The sequence below is a fragment of the Paralichthys olivaceus genome, chromosome 3, assembly GCF_024713975.1.
Source record: "Paralichthys olivaceus isolate ysfri-2021 chromosome 3, ASM2471397v2, whole genome shotgun sequence".
In the NCBI taxonomy this organism is placed as follows: domain Eukaryota; kingdom Metazoa; phylum Chordata; class Actinopteri; order Pleuronectiformes; family Paralichthyidae; genus Paralichthys; species Paralichthys olivaceus.
The window spans coordinates 28,225,319-28,244,480 of NC_091095.1; the positions used below are offsets into that span (position 1 = coordinate 28,225,319).

The 19,162-nt window shown below is 41.5% G+C and overlaps 1 protein-coding gene and 1 long non-coding RNA gene across 2 annotated transcripts; one reads left to right on the plus strand and one right to left on the minus strand.

The window, feature by feature from the left end:
- Positions 1 to 388: 388 nt before the first annotated feature.
- On the minus strand, positions 389 to 6,661 carry LOC138407309 (uncharacterized). Its single transcript, XR_011240740.1, has 4 exons — positions 6,577 to 6,661; positions 5,244 to 5,414; positions 1,450 to 1,627; positions 389 to 586 (listed from the first exon to the last, which is right to left on the minus strand). It is a non-coding gene; the product is annotated as an uncharacterized lncRNA (long non-coding RNA).
- Positions 6,662 to 6,684: 23 nt separating this feature from the next.
- On the plus strand, positions 6,685 to 18,374 carry thap7 (THAP domain containing 7). The gene is made up of 5 exons (XM_020105287.2): positions 6,685 to 6,988; positions 12,139 to 12,218; positions 15,271 to 15,408; positions 15,509 to 15,619; positions 16,753 to 18,374. Exons 2-5 carry the CDS (start codon positions 12,139 to 12,141, stop codon positions 18,086 to 18,088), a joined length of 1,665 nt encoding a protein of 554 aa, XP_019960846.2. The 5' UTR covers positions 6,685 to 6,988; the 3' UTR covers positions 18,089 to 18,374.
- Positions 18,375 to 19,162: the final 788 nt, after the last annotated feature.

A 19,162-nucleotide genomic window follows, 5' to 3' on the forward strand; every position in this document is an offset into this window, starting at 1 on the left:
TCGGAGAATACTGGGTGGAAACGATTGATGGGATAAATGTTTTGTCAACTATAAAATAATCTATTCGTGAGTATGAGCAATGCGCGTGGGAGAAGAAAGAATATTGTCTAGCAGAGGAGTGTAAAAACCTCCAGGGGTTGATATAACCATACTGGTCCATAAAGGCAGAGAGAGTCAAGGCCATTTTCGAAAGCGAAATAGGTCTTGGACTGAATCTGTCCAGCACTGGGTCCTTGACGCAATTCATATCCCCTCATAGTATCAGTAAGTGAGAATCTAAGTTTGTGATAGAAGACAAGAATGATTTCATAAAAGAATCATCGTCACAGTTGGGGGCTTTTGGTAAAGTGTGCCAGAAACAATAATGTAGCGGCCATTCGAATCTGCAATTGTGTTATCAGGTGTAAAGTTTATTTTTGACCTTATCAATATTGCAGTACCCCTCATTTTCAAATTAAATTTGGAGTGGAAAATTTGTCCAATCCAGGACCTGTTCAATTTTCAATTATCAAAATTATTTGATAATCTATCTTGTGTGTCTCGCTGCAGCACATTCTCTATTGTCATCATGGTACCACAGCTGCACCTGTAGAGAAAAAAGCGACATTACTAGTGACATAACGGCATGAAAACGTACTGTCATGTGTACGTGGAGACAACTGTAGGAAAACGTTAATTACATAACCACACGATTATACACAATGAAATGCACCTTATGTTTTTGTGATGTAATGTTTCTCTGTACACGGCACTCTAACTGAACTGTAACTCGGGACTGTTAGTTGGGTCATCTATAGCTGTTCTGTGACCGTGGAGAGCGAAGGTTCATTTCTCACTGGATTTTTCATCTATAAAGGTTAAAGAAAAAAATCTTTTAATGGTTTGGCCCATGTATGCTGCATAATACATGGTTTCTGAGACTAATTGGGTCAAGAAATTCATAAATGATGTAGATTTATTGATTTGACCTTAAAATTCAAGATGGCCACCAATTTTTGGCTCTTTAACTGTCAATTTTTCAAAATCGTCATAGAGCCTTAATATTAGGCTCAAATGAAAGCTCTGCTTATACTGAGTTCAGTTGTGGACAGTAAAATTAACACTTACACATAGGTCATCAGATGTCTTGGGTGGAACCAATAAAAGCAGGGAGACAGAGAAGATTCTTTAGCCTGCAGTTCTTTTTATTAACATTTTTCTTTTTTAATATGATTGTGGCGGCACGAGCATAGGATGTTTCAGGGCAGTATCAATTAGTTAAATTGTTACCAGACAACTCCTCCCTGGGAATTTCACCAAGGGACTTAGTTCAATGGATCAACTCAAGAAAAAGGCACTCAGGTCCATTTGACAAGGGAGGCAGAGACGGTAGTTCAAGTGTACAAAGATTGCGTTTCTTTATTAATTACAAATCACTAATTCAAATTTCTAACAGTAAAAATCACTCACTGAGGAGGTAAAAGGGGTCCAACCAGGGCTGAGGCCTACTGTGTCGAGGGGGTCCAAAGTAAAGGGATTCGAGGGACACCACATGTGACGCAAATAAGAGAAAAAGTGAAACACAGCAAACTAACAAGCGTAGGAACACCACCACCAGGACACCAATCCACCACCATAGGCTCAGCACCTGGACGGACAAATCAGAGAGAACAGGTCAGGGATGAAACAAATATAAATAAAATTGCACTTAATCACCAAGAGAAATCAAGGATTACATTTTCAATACTAAACCTATAATAACGAAACAAATTAACGAAAAATCAACATAATCAAATGAAATACAACCCACAATAACAAAAGTAAACACAAAACTAAGAAAATTATTATCTTTAAGGGGTGCCACAAAACCAATTTACTACAAAAGGGAAATAACTATGACCAAAAAGATCAATTAAAACAAACACACAAACAAACATACATAAACATGGTCCTGCACTGCTCTCTCACACACACCCACACACACACATTAAAATGTGGCTGAATACAAATCCGCCAAACAGCGCTGCACACAGTTTCGGCCAGGCGACGATGTGCTTAGCCAGCCGCACCAACTGTCCGGGCCAAGCAAGCTACCGCTGGGGCTGAACAAATCACGTCTTAAGCATAGTTTATGCTTGTGCTTCACGCGTAAAGTAGGTATGCCGTCGACGTGACGCAGTCGTTAAGCATTCGAAGTTCTGCGCCGAGGGAACGCATTGCTCTGCAATTCACCGCCATGCCGCTAGGGGAGTGCGGCTGTGTGTTTGTGTGGTTATAGCCGAATCCTCACTTTTTCTTCCGTAAAGTAAACAACAGTAAACAATGGCGACCGAGGTGGAGCAGCTGTATTTGGAGTTGGAGCTCATCAATATTGAAGAACAAATGTTTATATTGCAAATGTTGAAGCGCGGGCGACAGAGAAAACGTTTGCAGAGGTGGTTTTTACGACGAGGAAGAAAGACCGGAAAAAGCAACTGCCGGAACTTACTTTCTGAGCGGACCAATCACAGCACTTGCGGTCCGCATCAATGCGACGCGTAGTTAGGATTTTTTGGAGGTGCGCATCAGGCTACAGCGTAGGGGTCTGCGTCGACGCGAGGCAGAAGCATAAACTAGGCTTAAGCGTAGAGCAGTTTCAGTTGAGGCAAAAAGCAATTCAAGTCAAGGCAAAGCAGCAGTACTTCAGCGGCGATCAGCTGGCACTGCGCCGATACTTATTTCACCCTACAACAATAATAACAGACAAACAAACGTGAGCAACTTATGAGTGGCTGGAGGAGGAAGCTAGCGTCACCACTTTACCTACTGGTCAGGCCGTCCCCGACCACACGGCGTGGAGCGGAGGTCACGCCTAAGCAGCGCACCTCCCAGCAATGTGCAGCGAGCAGGCAAACAGGGAGCCGCCGACAGCAACGGGCCTACGACGCGGTGAGCAGCGTGCAGCCAACAGCAACACACAAGCGAACTTCCATGGAGCAAAACAACAATTAACACTGAATGACAACAACGGAGAAATACTGCAGCTGCGTCTAACAGCCTACCTGCCACCACACGGGAGCGGAAGCGACGGACGCAGTGAAGTGACATCACCCCACCCAGCCTTCGGCAAGCAAGAGGGTGCTCTCTGCATGCCTTTATACATTCTTCCCCCCCAGCGATTGGCTGGGACTGTAATCAGCTGCAAGGCACTCACAGTACATCCTGCTACATTAACTAAAAAGACTCTCCATCTGAATCTGTTGAATCTCCACACTGACTCCTCTCATTATGAAAGGAAGTTTGTCCTTTCCATATGAAGATTCAAAGAGTCATCATCAGGTGGGAGAAGGATTGTAAACTTATTCTTCAGTTTGTGCCATTTGGAAGCTCTGGCCTGCCTGCAGCTCACATCTGCACTCTCAGCATAAACGATGGAGAGGACAAATACCTTTGACTTCATGTTTTAATTCCAGGCTCTCACCCACTCGTCCCAGGAGCTCTCTTGCCTCAGAATTGGTCTTCACCTTCTCCAACACCGTCTTCTTCCGATGCCCATAGAACCCTGAGGTGTGGTCACTGCCAGTGATCACATGGAGAGGTATGATGATATGTGCAACCTCTTCTGAGAGCATGGCATGGCAGTTGATTAACGCATGCTTGCATTTAATCAGCAGATCACCTCTGACTTGCTACGAGATATAAGCTGCTTGGACATACACATCTGTGTCCTCGCAGTCTAGTGCAACAGGTCCAGTGTACTTACTGGCTCTCACCTTTGCATAGGCAGAGAGCAGCATTGTATCTGCTTCTGGATGTCTGAAGACATAGTCCCCATTAGCCACGCGAGTGCTCAGGTTGGTTGACGTTTCTCCCTCACAGTATATGATGTCACCCTGCACCTGATCCACTTGTCTTTTCAGCTGTTCCTTTACAAGTTTCTTTAGTGACTAATGTTGAGTATAAGAACTTACCTCAAACAAAGTGTCTCAATGCAGCAAGGAATTTTCCAGTGACATGAGCGTGTGGAAACAAACATTAGAGAGTTTGCACATCACTTTGATGTGGGGCTGGCTGATAGTAGTTCAGGTAACTAATGGAAAACATAATCAAAAATAGGTCAAATCAATAAATCTACATCATTTATGAATTTTCTGACCGAAATAGTCTCAGAAACCATGTATTATGCATCACTGTGAGCCAAACCATTAAAAAGTTAATTTCCAGCTTGGCTGACAGTAGCCATTTTGGATACAGGGCTCTCACATTTTTATGAGGGGCCCCCCAGCTAATTTTTTTCTTTAACCTTTATAGATGACAAATCCAGTGAGAAATGAACCTTCGCTCTCCACGGTCACGGAATTGCTGACCCAACTATGTAACCTAGAAGTTAACCTAGAAGTTATTCCTTATTGGCTCATTGTCCTGCTAAAACTTGAACAAACATGAGACGGTGTAATTTACCCTTCAGAAACATCCTGTTGTAACCAACTGTGAATGTGTGGCTGGTCTTCTACAGCAGCATCCAAACATAATAACGTGATTCTCAGCTGTGGTTGTCGCCATTCTTGTTTACTAGAGAGTTTGTCAATGCGCCAGAATGAGGCCGCTGATAGGCCTGGTCACGTTTCACGAGTCAAGTGCTGTCAGCCAATCAGCGAGCTCTATCGTATGTCTCCAACAGGCTTCAGCTGATAGGCCTCGTCGCTTGTCACACAGAGTGCAGTCAGCCAATCACAGGAGGGGTTTATAAATAATTAATGAGGTAGGCGAAAGCAGCCTGTGCTGCCTGCAGTGGCAGATGCAGAAGAGAAGACAAGGAAATACACATTGCAGCAGTTTTTTCGACTTTAAACCACTGTCATATCATCTTGGGGGTACCAATACCTCAAATGAAATCCCATTAAGTTGTAGAATATGGGCCCTCTAATATTTGTAATAATACACAAAGTTAGAGGTTGCACAGTTTACAGCTTTAGTTCTCTGTGATTCTGTTTCATATTCAAGCAGACTTGATATTGGAAAATGAAATATCCTTAACTGAATAGATATTGAAGCAAATTGGAATTTGAATCAGGACATTGTGGATTGGAATCAATCGATTTGGTAAATCACTGGTGAATTTTCATTTTTCTGTGAACTATCTCTTAAAGAAATCACCAATGTATATGTGAACTGTCAAGAGAAGGTATAATAGGTGTATTATTGAGGTGCCAAAAGACAAGGTAATTTAGGTGCAAATTCAGGTGCACCTAAATTACCTGCTGGTGCACCTAAATGAAACTTACCCTACAGGGTTCCATGGTTACAAGCGATTATGCCTTTCCACCTGTTCCATTGATCAGCCAGAACCAGGATCGAAGGAATGGCACTTGGTGATCCTGATAGCTCCAGAGGTTCCTGTGCATGCATGGTCTGTTTACATGCCAGCCATAGGAAATCCATGGCTCGCGGATGCGCTTTCCCAGGCATGGGGAAGAGCATTTAACCTTAGTTAAGTAACGTAACTCCAGATTCTGAGTATAGGCGCAGCCCTTTAAGCTATGGGTCTCACTGGCTTTGTAAATGGCTGAAGAAAAGCTATTAAATGGGAGCAGATTGACCAGTCTCAGCCCAAATAATACCAAGGTGCGCCCACCTAGCATGTGGGTGTGGACATATGTTTTTTTAGTGTTGCACGGCCGCACGAGGGATAAACCATTAGTGATAGCCTTAAAGGGCTGCCACCTGTACTCCTTACGATACGTCACTAACAATGGCACACGTTGTTAAGCACTATAAGGAAAAGTGTGATGTGTGGATATGAATACAATTTGATTGATTGAACTTCAACCACACAGTTGAACTTGCAACTAAAAAGTTTAACATGAGATTAATGGCAGATTTGTCGTAAATGGTTAGCTGAAGGAATATCCAGATCCGTTTACGTATCCTATTCCTTAGAAATATCTAATGTAATTTAAAAAAAGAAATAAGTTATTGACATACATTGAATTATTTTCCAAATCCAAATGACCAGTTATGTTATTTGCCAAGGGGTGTGGTGCAGCTTCTTAGAGGTGCAGAAACTGAAAGGTACATTCAGGTATATTTCTTGAAAAAGCTGACATTGCAGAACATTAATGCTCAAATAAATACATCAGGAATCTCATACAGGCTGCAGCTCACCCCACAGAAGATGCCTTTGGACTTTGCTGTATAGAGATATTAACTGTCTTTTTAAATGTTGCATCAAATATATATCCAGCAAAAGTCAGTACAGATATATATAATTAATATTTAATACCCCCCCCCCCCCCCCCCCTTTTTTTTTTGAACTTGGAGATAAAACATTATTTCACTTTATGTACTCAAATATGTTTTGGGTGGATGTTCAAGTTCGAAATTGAAAAACTTTTCGATTCAATTTCAAGTTACAGGATAGATAAATATTTCTATGTTCCGACTGTAATGAGGTGATTTATGATATTATATTATTTGTCCAATTGATTTTGTCATGTGGGAAATACTACTTTCACAAGAAGATATAGATGCACTCTAAACAGACTTTTTTATCAAGAACTACATCAAAATGGCATCACATTTACAGGAATTAAGAATAAGAAGACAGTTAGAACTTACTGTGTTTGGCAATTATTACAGAGTTTTATTTCCTTTAAGCTGCACCCCTGGCACCTGACAGTCATTGTGTGTGTGTGCTGCAATTGTATCAAAATAACGTTAAATGTTGTAATGTCTCCGCAACAATGTTTGTAAATGTTTCTTTTTTAATAAAGTTTTTTATATAGAATTTGAACGACGTTTTTATGGCTTCCGCTGAAATACTTCCGGGTCACTTCCCCCAAACCTTCCTTAGCAAAATAATCTGTTCAACCGCAGCATAAAAACTGTAAGAGAAAAGGATTCAACATTTGGATTTTAACAATTTTCACAGACAATTGTAGCACTCTCACGCTTCAGCTGGTGGCAGCAATCATCCGCCCGCTGCGATTCGCCATCAGAGGAAGAAAGACGAGGAGGAAGGGGAGGAAAGGTGGGTGAAGGATAGATCGGCCATCTTCGTGAGGTCGAACTTTGCTGTGCGGAGTATCACTTTAATTTGTATATATAACCAGTTACTGTGTGGCGTCCTTTGTTTGACGTGGTCAAGTCTGGTGTTAGCAGGACAACGTAGTGTTTAGTTTATGTTGACGTTGCTTTTGGTCCCATCGCGCGTCAGCTGCAAGTGTCAGACGTGACGAGACTCAGCTGGTAACAACAATGTCAACATACTCGACCAGCCCTGTTTCTGAGCCGCTCTCCTCCGACTTTCAGGGCACAATTCAATTGCAATCGTGCCCTCGAGTTGCCTTCGTCTGTATGGGGCTCTGCGCAGCGCTCTGATACAGGCTGGACCCTCTGGAGGCGGGTAACGGCAGAAAATGTGTCAGATTTTTTCCAGCGCTGCAGAGCGTCATCATGTCACATGACCCTGAAATATCGCGAGTCAGCAGTTACCTCCAGCTGCAGCTTCTGATTCAGATTTATTTTCTGCTGTTTATTTCTCTCTACAGAGTATAACATGTATTGGTCTCCTTCTGACATTTAGTTATGTATTTACACATGGACACTGTACACTTTAGTTAAGATTTTCAGCTGTAAAGACAATTGAGTTCAGGACTTTGTTGGTGTAAAATAAGTAATGCTATTGTGGGTTGTATTTTTATCGCTATTCTTGCACAGTGCTGTTTCTATATGTATTAGACAGCTTCAGCTTAGTTTTTTTTAATGCTGACTAGTCATAATCCACATTCAAGATGTCTTAATTCTAGCTCATGATATCTACAACACCACACTGACTAGTTAAGACTCAATTTAAGGTTAGAATTTAGGTTAATTTTAGATGACTCGTCACAATTAAATTGTATCTGAAACTGGAATTAAAGAATATAATATAACATGATTTAAAATAATAATTCCACTTAATGGTAGATGTATATATAATGAGAAACTAAAAATGAATGACAAAAATAGTTTGAATCTTATGATGTAATTACAAATGTTGAAAGATTGATTTGACTAGTCTGAATGATAAATGTTGCACCAAAATCCTTGGTAGTCACAGTGAAAGTGTGAATTGTCAAGATGATATTGTAAAGTTAATTCTGGGTGTGCCTCTGTTTGACAGAGAGCAACCTGTGTCACCAGTGGTCTGTCTGTCACTCACAGTCTCTGTCACATACAGCAGACGAGCTGCACTGGGCTAAATTCATGTCTGTATTTACTCAAAACTTTCCAACTGGTTTTTCCAACTGTGTCAGGAGCGGCTGACGCACACACCCGACTCTCTCTCTTCCTATTAACTGTTATAAATGTAGCCAAGAGTTTAATTCACCTGTACTGAAAAGTATAATAAGGACATGAAGAATGAGGCTTGAACAAGGACACATTTAGCTTTTCAAAACTAGTCAACATGTCGCTCCCATAACAGAACCACCTCCTTTGCTGATCCTTCAAAATAAAACTCCCACACAGATACACAGCTTATAACAGGACACTCAAATTTAGTGACCAACCTTTCGCAATAAGGTAACTAAATAAAATAGCTTACATAAATTACTTTTAAATAGATAAACATTACACTATAAAATCTAACTGGATAAAGTTGATGATAACAATACATATTTTGGTTCATAAGCTATATTATTAGCTATCTATTAGCTTCATATTGCTTGTTGTGAGTCTTTTTTCTTCTATAGTATCGATAATCACGAAAACCGTGAAGCCGTGATATTTCCTTTGACAATCGTGGCACCAAAATTTAATATCGTGACATCCCTACTCAGTACACAGACGAAGATGTCATAAGAGTTTGTGTTGATGAGTCAAACCATTGTTGATGTGCTGTAAACAAAATCCTGTGATCTCTGCAGCAGAATTAATACATTACATCCTGCTTCTGCCTGCTGTAGAATTTATTGTTGTGAACAAAAATGTCTGCGCAGGAACCCCTGCTGTGTTGCTCGTGTGAAAGTAAAACTACAGAGAAAGTCAATTATATAAATATATATAATTGACTTTCATATATATAATTGACTTTTATATATATAGAAGCTGTTATATCATCAGACGAGGCAAAAGGTTTTGCTGGGGATGTCGTTTAACATTGTGGAGATCTTAAATAAACCAATGCTATTGTCTGCAGTTACAAAATTGACAAACCTTTAATATCCTAATAAGATTCACGCTAATGCAGGTGAATCAACATTTGTGGGTCTCTCTCCCAGCTTGCCAGTGATTCGCAAGGTTTTCTGGGTACCCCTAGGTTTGAAGTGAGGGTGGGAAAAATCTCAGTTTGGAGGGCTATAAAGCCCTAACCCTCCGTCCCAACCACAGTCTATGGTCCCAACAAATATTGGGACAGCCTACCCCTCTACATGTGAACATGCAAAAGGAAGGGGAAGGGCTAAAGGGTAGTGCCAAGGGGTGAAATGGGATTGAGCCATTTTCTATGTTGAAAACTCAAAACCAAAGATCACATTTTGGCATTATGACCTTGTAAGCTTACTTTGATGAAATGTAAACTTAATTCTAACTAAATTCAACTTACACTGTTGTACTCATACATTCACTCATAATGCTTTTATTTTTTTATTTGGATGTTTATCATACTGTTTAGATACATTGCTTTAAAACAATATGAGAATAATATATATGATTATATAAGATATGGCTGGTTAAAAGCTGCTTTCAGGCAGGCACTGAACCCTGGAGATCCTCCAAACATTCTCAAGAGTGGTTTAAGTCTGCAGAAAGTCCAGAGGCGCCAACAGGAGATAACAGCATGATATGCTCTGCAGGATTCACCAAGAACGAGTGGGTGTGTTAATGACAAGCAACAGATTAAACAAATGAAAAGAAATATCTCAGAAGAAATTAGAAGACCCATACATGTAGAAGACACTGACAAAGATCAATCAATCAATCAATCAAATTTTATTTGTATAGCCCATATTCACTAATTACAATTTGTCTCATAGGGCTTTAACAAGCTGTGACATCCTCTGCCCTTAATCCTCAACAAGAGGAAGGAAAAATACCAAAAAAAACTTTTAACAGGTAAAAAAAAACGTAGAAACCTCAGAGAGAGCCACATGTGAGGGATCCCTCTCCCAGGAGAGACAGAAGTGCAATAGATGCCACGTGTAATGGAGAATGTCGGAGAAATAGCAGAGTAATTACAGCATTGGTTAGAGTAAGTAGTTTGTAGCATGATGGAAGGTAAATTAATTGAGGAATTATTGTCAGTAATGGTTGAGTATCTGAGGAGACATATTGTTTATCAAGCAGTCTTGTTGTAGTCATAGTCCACCATCAGCTGCCACCTCCATCATGGTCCACCAATACTATCAGATGCCAGCATGATACAGGATCCGCCATTACTATCGCGATCAGCCAGCATGATACAGGATCCACCATTACCATCATGACCAGCCAGCACAATACAGGATCCTCCATTATGATCGTGATCTCTGATTCACGATCCACCATCGTAATCCACGATGTGGTCGCAGTCGTGGCCCTGGATCTGACAAAGATGTCAAGCTTTTGGTGATAAGGCCCAACGAATGGTGTCTGTGATGTAGAATACGTGATCTTTGTAGCAGAATATATATCTTACATCCTGTATCTGCCTGCTGCACAACCCCTCACCTGAATCATCAGGAGAATCTTCTGCTGCATTATTCATGTGTGAAAGACAACCTATAGAGAAAGTCTGGGCCTAATTCTTTGGAAATTCTTTGCAGGTCACGTTTGCATTGCAACTTGATGAGTCTACAGACATTAGTGGACATGCTCAACTCTTGGCCAATGTGCGTTTTGTGGATGGAGACGCCATCAGAGAAAACTTTCTATTTTGCAAAGCACTGCCGGAAAAAACAACGGGAGAGGAAATCTTTCGGGTCACATCAGAATATTTTGAACAAAGAGGACTTCAGTGGGAAAACTGCACGAGTGTCTGCACTGACGTAGCAGCAGCCATGGTCAGGCGCACCAAAGGCTTCGTTAGCAGAGTTAAAGAGAAACCCCCAGATATTATTGTTACGCACTGTTTTTTGCACCGCGAGGCGCTCGTTGCAAAGACTTTACCAGCAGACCTGTCTCCTGTGTTGGATGATGTCGTGCGGATGGTAAACTTTGTAAAGTCAAGACCCCTGAAAAGCCGCATATTTGCATCTTTGTGTGAGGAAATGGGAGAACAGCATACAACCTTATTGCTCCATACACAAGTCTGATGGCTGTCGCGTGGCAAAGTGCTGGCCCGTGTGTATGAGCTGGGGGAGGAACATCTTGAAAGTGGCAACCTTGGCATGTTCCCCCTCACCCAAAAATGGCAAGATGATGTCAACACTGCTGCACTGTGTGAGATAATAGGTAAACATTTGAAAACTCTTGAGGAGAAGTTGTCATTTTATTTCCCCTCAATCGTCACTGAATCCCTTGACTGGGTTAGGGACCCATACAGCTCAGCAGCAGTCTTTGGAAAGGACATGACCTTGCAGGAGCAGGAGGAACTAACTGAACTGAGACAAGACCGTGGTTTATAGCTAAGCTTTGCTGATCTACCTTTGGACAGTTTTTGGTTGGCTGCTGCCAAAGAGTTTCTCATTCTGGCAAACAGAGCCATTTCAACATTGCTCCCATTTTACACAACATATCTATGTGAGCTGAGCTTTTCAAGCAGGACTGCTATAAAAACTAAAAACAGAGAGAGACTGAGAGCTGTTGAGGAAGAGCTTTGTGTGTGCCTCTCTTCAATTCCTGCCAGGATATCAGCTTTGTGTTCATCTAAACAGGCCCAGGTTTCACACTAAGTGAGTAAATTCAGAAATTATATCGTCATGTGCTGCATTAAGCTACAATGTGTAATTTAGTAACTTTTTTGAATGGTGGTGTGCCGCAGGATTTTTTTAATGTAAAAAAATGTGCCGTGGCTCAAAAAAGGTTTAAAAACACTGAACTAGACTACAATATTCACCCAACTACATTTACTAACTTGAGCAGGCAGAAATATTAGACACACTTCTCAAAGAACCACAAACATTCAGACTGAAATATTTTCATATTTATAATCAACTAAATGTCAAATAATATCAAAATGGAAAAAGTCACATCTTTTCCTCTCTACACTGTCACTTTCAGATGCCAAGACATTGTTCAGCAGGTGGCTGCAAATCCCGGGACAACCGTGAAACTCGTAATGCTGGGATCACCTTTCACAGGTGAGCATTTTCCACATTTTGTTAAACATCAGGGACTAAGAAGAATTGGGTCCGGACTTTCTACAGAGGTTTCCTTTCACACGTATACAACGCAGCGGAAGATTCGCGATTCGGAAGAGAGACGCGTTCATAACAGTAATAAATCCTCTGGAGGATTCAGGTGAGGGGTTGTGGAGCATGCAGTGGCAGGATGTAAGGTATTCATTCTGCAGCAGAGATCAAGAGTTTTTGTTTACAGCACATTGAAAACAGCATCAGCACTTATCACAACAAACTCTTTTGAAATCACCAATTTGCTGGCTAAAGCTAACTAATGTTGGTTTTAAAGCTATGAGCGATGACTACATACACTTTTGTCACAGATGTTTCCTGATGGCTAAGACTGTGGTCGTCCCTAGCCATTTGGCACAGGCAACTGGTACTGAGACTGATGGGACTAAACTGTGCCTGAGGAGCACGCTGGTCCCAAGCTGTTTAGTTGCAGCCGTTCCATGGCTTGGTTTTCATTTCCACTCCCATGTTAAAGGAGAAGTTCTGTTTTTTTCAACCTGGACCTTATTTCCAGCATATGGTATGTAGATCTACTCACCCATAAAGGTTTGGAGTAAGTTGGAGTCCTTCGGACGCTTTAAGACCCACACGCGATCGGCATATATCCATACAACGCAAGTGATTGGGGCACCAACAATACAGCCTCTAAATAACTCATTATCTGCCGCAAAACTCTTTATTTACTATGAATCGCTAGCACTAGTCCCCTGTGAGTCCAAGTTGCTTTATTTACATCCCGGGCTTTCACTGGGGTGACGTCACCGAGGTGCGCAGCCGCAGCACAGATGACGATCAGCTGTGTTTGTTTACACAGAGTTTGCTGCTGAGTTTTGCGCAACATGGCAGAATACTTATCAGGTGCATTACAGTACAGTATTCCATTCATACTTAAAAAATTGTTGTTGATCACATTTTTACACATGTACCGTACTTTTATAACATCTTTTTTTACACATTCATGCTTTTTTTTAACACATCACCACAATTCTTATTTTATTTGGATTTAATTGTGTCTGCCTGCCTGCCATGTCTTTCTGTCTGTCTGTCTATCGTCAATAAGCCTTAAGGTCTCATTATCAAACCTTCATTACAAAGAAATGTAAGTGAGGCTTGGTATTTAACAGTGAAGTGAACCCTTAGAATTAATAGTAGGTGGAACCGTCTTTGGCAGCAATAACCTCAAGCAGGTGATCTGGTAGCTGCGGATCCGACCTGCACAATGTTCAGGAGGAATGTTTGACCGTTCGTCCGTACAGAACTTTTGCTCAGCCGTATTATAAAGGATGTCTGGTGGGAATGGCTCATTTGAGGTTATTCCACTCTCTATTGAGTTATGGTCAGAGCTCTACTTAGGCCATCCCAGAAGGCTCATTCTTGTCATCTTTTTTTCTTCTTTTTCTGTAGCTGCTACTAAGATTTGACGGTAATTGTCCTGCTGCATCACCCAACCACTACTAAGCTTCAGCTGGTTGACAGGGACAGCCACCCTGACATTGTCCTGTAGGATGCTTTAATAAACTTGGGAATTAATTTTCCCTTAATGAGCTGTAAGGCAGCAAAGCAGTCCTAAGTCATGATTCAACCCCCACTTCAGTTTCTGTTTGTAAGCAGTGCCTTTTTACACTACAGCAGAGATGTCAAACTCAAGGCCTGTGGGCCACTGCTGGCCTGTGGTACAATTATATCTGGACCACGATAAAATATATCTGTATCTTAACTGGCCCACAGGTAAATAGGATGCACACTGGCGGTGTGCACAGGCTCCATAGGCCAAGCCAGGGTGGAAATGCCCGGCTAGACGCACACAGAGTGAGGGCTCCTCTCCCTTCACTCACAGAGTATTTGATGATATTAAATTATTTTTCCAGCGTTCCAGAGATCCCAGTGCCTGTCTGCTGCTGTCGTGCTCCATCAAGTTACCCCACATGCTTTTCTCTGTGATGAAGATGAACAAAAACCCACACAGGAGTCATCTCTCTGATGCACACCTTTTACTCCATCTTGAGGGTTTCCACAGCAAAGAACCTAACCCCCAACTTAAATAAACTGGCTAAAAAAATTAATAAAAGAAGAATGTAGCCTACCTAAATATGTTTTCTTTTTGCACTTTATCCAATATCCTGTCTATCCTGTTTAGTAAATGTTGACCCTGTTTGGCCCTGGATGTAGTCCCAGTTTTTAATTTTGGCCCTCTCTGTGATTGAGTTTGACACCACTGCCCTACAGTGTTTTGTGTTCTTCCCCAAAAAAATCAATTTAAGTTTTGTCAGTCCAGTGAATGTTTTCCAAGAAGCATTGTGGAGTGTCATGCTTTTTTTGAGAGCAGTAGGCTTAGGGTTACTCAGTGGTGTCCATGGCAGGACTTCTCAATGTTCTGCATATGGCTGTCTCATCAAGACAGATGCTCCAAAGATTCAATTCAATTCAATTCAATTCAATTTTATTTATATAGCGCCAATTCATAATTTACATTATCTCAAGGCACTTTACATTTAAAGGTCAAGACCTTAAGACAATATTAACATAGAGAAACCCAACAGTTCCCACAATGAGCAAGCACAGGCGACTGTGGAGAGGAAAAACTCCCTCATTAACAGGGAGAAACCTCTGGCAGAACCAGGCTCAATGTGGATTCCTTCAAGCTTTAAGCATTTCAGTCAAGGGTTTTCCTTTAACTCATTAAGGATTCTGCATTGTGCCCTGGGAGTCATCTTGGCTGAACGCCTACCTAGCTTTTCTACCTAATTCTTTCTCAAACTTGGGATTGGGCTTGTGGTGAATTTCTGACTGCCAACAAGATCACAAGCAAAGATGCTCAACTGTTCCAATACAAATACACTTATCACATGACACTATTATTATTAAATGGTTGTAGTGTTAAGTTTTTGTAATGATCTTAAATGTCTCCCTATTTCACATGAACTTGACTATTAAAAGTGACAAATGTAATGATAAGATGGTGTTATATTGATCAATAACAATTAGTCATTGTGATGGCCAGATTACCGAAAGGCGCCACTCGGAGGAACCTTTGGATCACCAACTCCCACCGTGCAGGCTCCTGGGATCCTCAGACTGACTTTGTCTACTTCTGTTCCAAACACTTCACCCCAGAGAGCTTTGAGTTGACTGGATGCAGGTCTGCAAAATCAAGATATCATAGAAACTATCAATCATACATCTACTCTAGACAATGTTCAAAATGCTTCCTGAAATGGGTTTGGCCTTTTCACTCACAGTGGGATCCGAAGACTAAAAGAAGATGCGTTTCCTACAGTTTTTGATTCCTCTTCAAAAATAAAATGCAAAAGGACAGGAACAGCGCAGAAACAAGAAGACATCCTTGTCAGGTAAAAATAATTTTCTCTTTTTTAATCAAGAGTAAAATCTGGGAATACCATCCTTTTTTAATTTCCCTGATGGAGTCTTCCAAAGGGATCCATAAAGTTCGATCTAATCTAATCTCCTTGTATTTTCTCTGAACAGAGAATATAAATGATTCTGAGCCTGTAAAATTATAATTATGTTAGTTTTGGCAGATCGCCCTTCTGCCAAATCCTGTGCCTTGCCCTTGCCCTAGATGTGAAGTGCCCCTGCTGGTAGTGTCCAAACAGAGCCAGGAGGGAGAGGGTTAGAAAATCTTCTCCTAGGAATTGTTACACCACTCACTACCATGAGTAGGGACGTTTTTATCAAACTTCATCTATGGGACATAGAAGATTACTCATTTAGCACAAAATTCTACAAAAGTCTACCCCTTCTTATTTAGGTGTGTCCTGAATATACTAAGGGGTGAATTCGGACAGGGCAAATGTGTCACTACTGTTGTAGGCTATTCCCCAATGTTGTGCAAAATTTAGACGGCACCACATCTGTGGCCCTTTTATTTCTGACTGCACAACACAATTTGACAACCATGAAGCAGTTTTCTAAACATTCTATACGTACTGTCTGTCACAATCAGGTGTATTTTGTCATTCATTTCTTGAGTTTGCCTTTGCTTATACAGTATTCTAACCCACCCTCTGCTGGTCAAAATGAAGATTGGCCCTCAGCCAAACTTCCCTGCTGACCCCTGATATAGTATAATACTGATAATTGATCTAAGATTTCATGTATTATTCTGTTGAATATGGGTTGCTACAATTAAACAGGTTGTAATGAAAATTATGTTTGCTTATGGTCTTTGAAAGTCTTTTTCCATGTACCCCTTTATTACTTCGAGCACCTGCCCCTCTAAAGGTCTGCATGTACTGTAGCCTACCTTTATAATAATTAACTCTATTAATCACAACATACGAGACCCAGTGCACAAGAAACACAACAATAACAAGTGCTGTACTGTACAGCATCAGCTGTAGAGCTGATAAGGGTACTAGAAATATAATGTGCAGGTTTATTATTTTGCTAGTTTATTCTTCAGTTTGTCCCCCCATCTATAAGTTGTGTCAATGGGAAAGTGACTGTATTGTTTTGTCTCTAGGCAAAGTCCCTGCTCAGGTAACCAGGAGGTCACTCCACATGTCACAGACCAGTATCCGTCTTCAGACAAAGTCACAGTCCAGAGGTTGGCGGACGCATCTGAGGAGACTAACGAAAAGAACCCTGCGTCTCTTCGAGAGCCATCATGGGTGGGGGAGCTCTCACCGCAAGAACATGCTTCGTCACCACCACCAGAGTCTCGTTCCATCTCCCCATCACGTTACATGAGGCGCCTGCCCCCTCGTCCAGGCTTCTACCTGTCAAAAGAGCACAGCTATGCTCAGCTCTGCCCCCTGCTATGGAGGAGAAGGTATGACCAGGCTGTTGACTACCTAGAGAAGGCCTTGCGACAGCTGCATGCAACCAGGCGCAGGGAGAACCGCTTGCGGAGCACTGTGCTGAGGCTCCGGGATAAACGGTTGAAGAACACACTACTGGCGTCACAAGATGGTTGTAAACACAAGGGGACACTTGGGAGAAAGAGGAGACGAGGGAAAGAATGTTCTAACCAAGAGGAGACAGGGTTGTTTGAGGACAAATGTGTGGACCACATGGAGTTTGGTCGTCATTTTCTTTCAGACACTAACAGCTGGTCTGAGGAGGACAAGGGACATTGTTTTTACTGTGGGAGAGGGCAGGTTCAAGTTGGTGGTCAGGTAGCACTCACACTTTCAAAGACTGAGAAAGATGTCGAGCCCACAGTGCATGAAGAACCAGAAAGGATTCAGAGAAGTGTTGAAACCAGTATATTTGGCAGAGCCGAAAATACCAAAGATATACAGAATGTAAGGCTGGAAAGACCTCTTGAAAAAACTGTAGAAACCAATGGTTTTGCACATTCCCAAGTCCTGGTCCAGACTCCAAGCCTTCAACATGTAATCCCTGCTGGAGTGTCTGTGCCTGCTACTCACAAGCAGAGTTTACAGTTTCTACACTCTCAGCAGAAGCTGTTCATCTCTGACACAAATGAAGGGAACTTTGAAGCTGTGGACCTGCAGCAGCAGCTGTTTTGGATTCAGGACAGTACTGAGGGCCAGGTCATTGTGTTCCCTGTTCCTGCTGAAGAGGGATTACAAAGCTTTCTCATGACAGAGGGGGTCGCTGATGAATCACAGACTATATTGGTGTCAGAACTAGATTTTAAAAGATACTTGGGACACACAACAAAGAACAGTGGAGGGTTGGGCAGAGTTGAAACAGCCTGTGATGATGAACACAGTGACCAGCGTTCTGTTATCAACAGTGCAGTGTTAGAAAGGAGAGAAGATGTGAGGGAGAAACTTAAAGAACACCTGGAGGGATTTCACCTTCAGCTGAGCAGCGAGTATATAAACTGACATGTTCTGAATGAACACAAAAGTTTGTAATTACAGATTAAATAATTAAATGATTTATCTGTGGTAGTCTTTTCTGCTAGCAGAGTTGAACATTTTGAATGTCGTGTAAACCTTAATGTATATCCAGAGTAAATATTTGAGTATATGAGTCAGATAAGATGACGACGCACTTTCTAAAAAAATGTATTAGATATATTCATATGCTACAGAAACACTTTTTTCAAATGCATTTAAAAATGTGCTTAATTTTAGAAAATGGTCAATAAAGTTTCCCTTTTTTTCTTTATATGCACTCATTTTATCAAGAGTCTCAACAAATTTTCTAACAAATTTATCACATCACATCATAACAAGTGAACAGCTATAACACCTGCTTTTCTCTTCCTTTTCCTGTATACAGTGCAGTGCCCATTGTATACATGTATATTTGGAATGTGCTGTTTGCTTGGCCTGTGGTAGTGCCGGCTGCAGCTTTCTTTCTGAAACAGCAGAAGTGACCTGTAGTAATTGAGCTGCATCAGGTAAAGACTGGCTGCAGAACACAGTCTGCAGAACCCTGAAGCTGCATAACCACTGTTGCACAAAGAGCTGTTCACCTGTTTATTTAAAATTCAGTGAAGCTTGTCAAGGTAAAGCAATACATGCGGTACCTCTCATCAACCAGGCTCCTCTCCTGTGGAACCAGCTCCCAGTTTGGATTAGGGAGGCACATTTTCTACATCTGACACACATGTTTTTGTTTATATCACATCAAAAAAGGCGTCAGCCCCCATCACTAAAAGCTCTCTTGATATACGCGTCTGTGCCTTCTACGTGCGTGGCACCACTGTTTTTGTATTATGTCTTTTTCATTTGTGTATCTGTCGTGTGTTAGAAAAGTCATGCAATGCTTGCAGTGAATCCTGCTGAGGATCTCCTGTTGTGTTCTCATTTTTGGCTCAACAGTCGGACTTTATACTCAGGGACTGGCTAGTGAAAGTCCTGTGGCTGTCACTCAAACATTTGCTTTCACACATACAGCCCCTACAGAATCTCCAGAGGGTCTCCGTTCTGGCAATAGGGGGCAGACAGGCA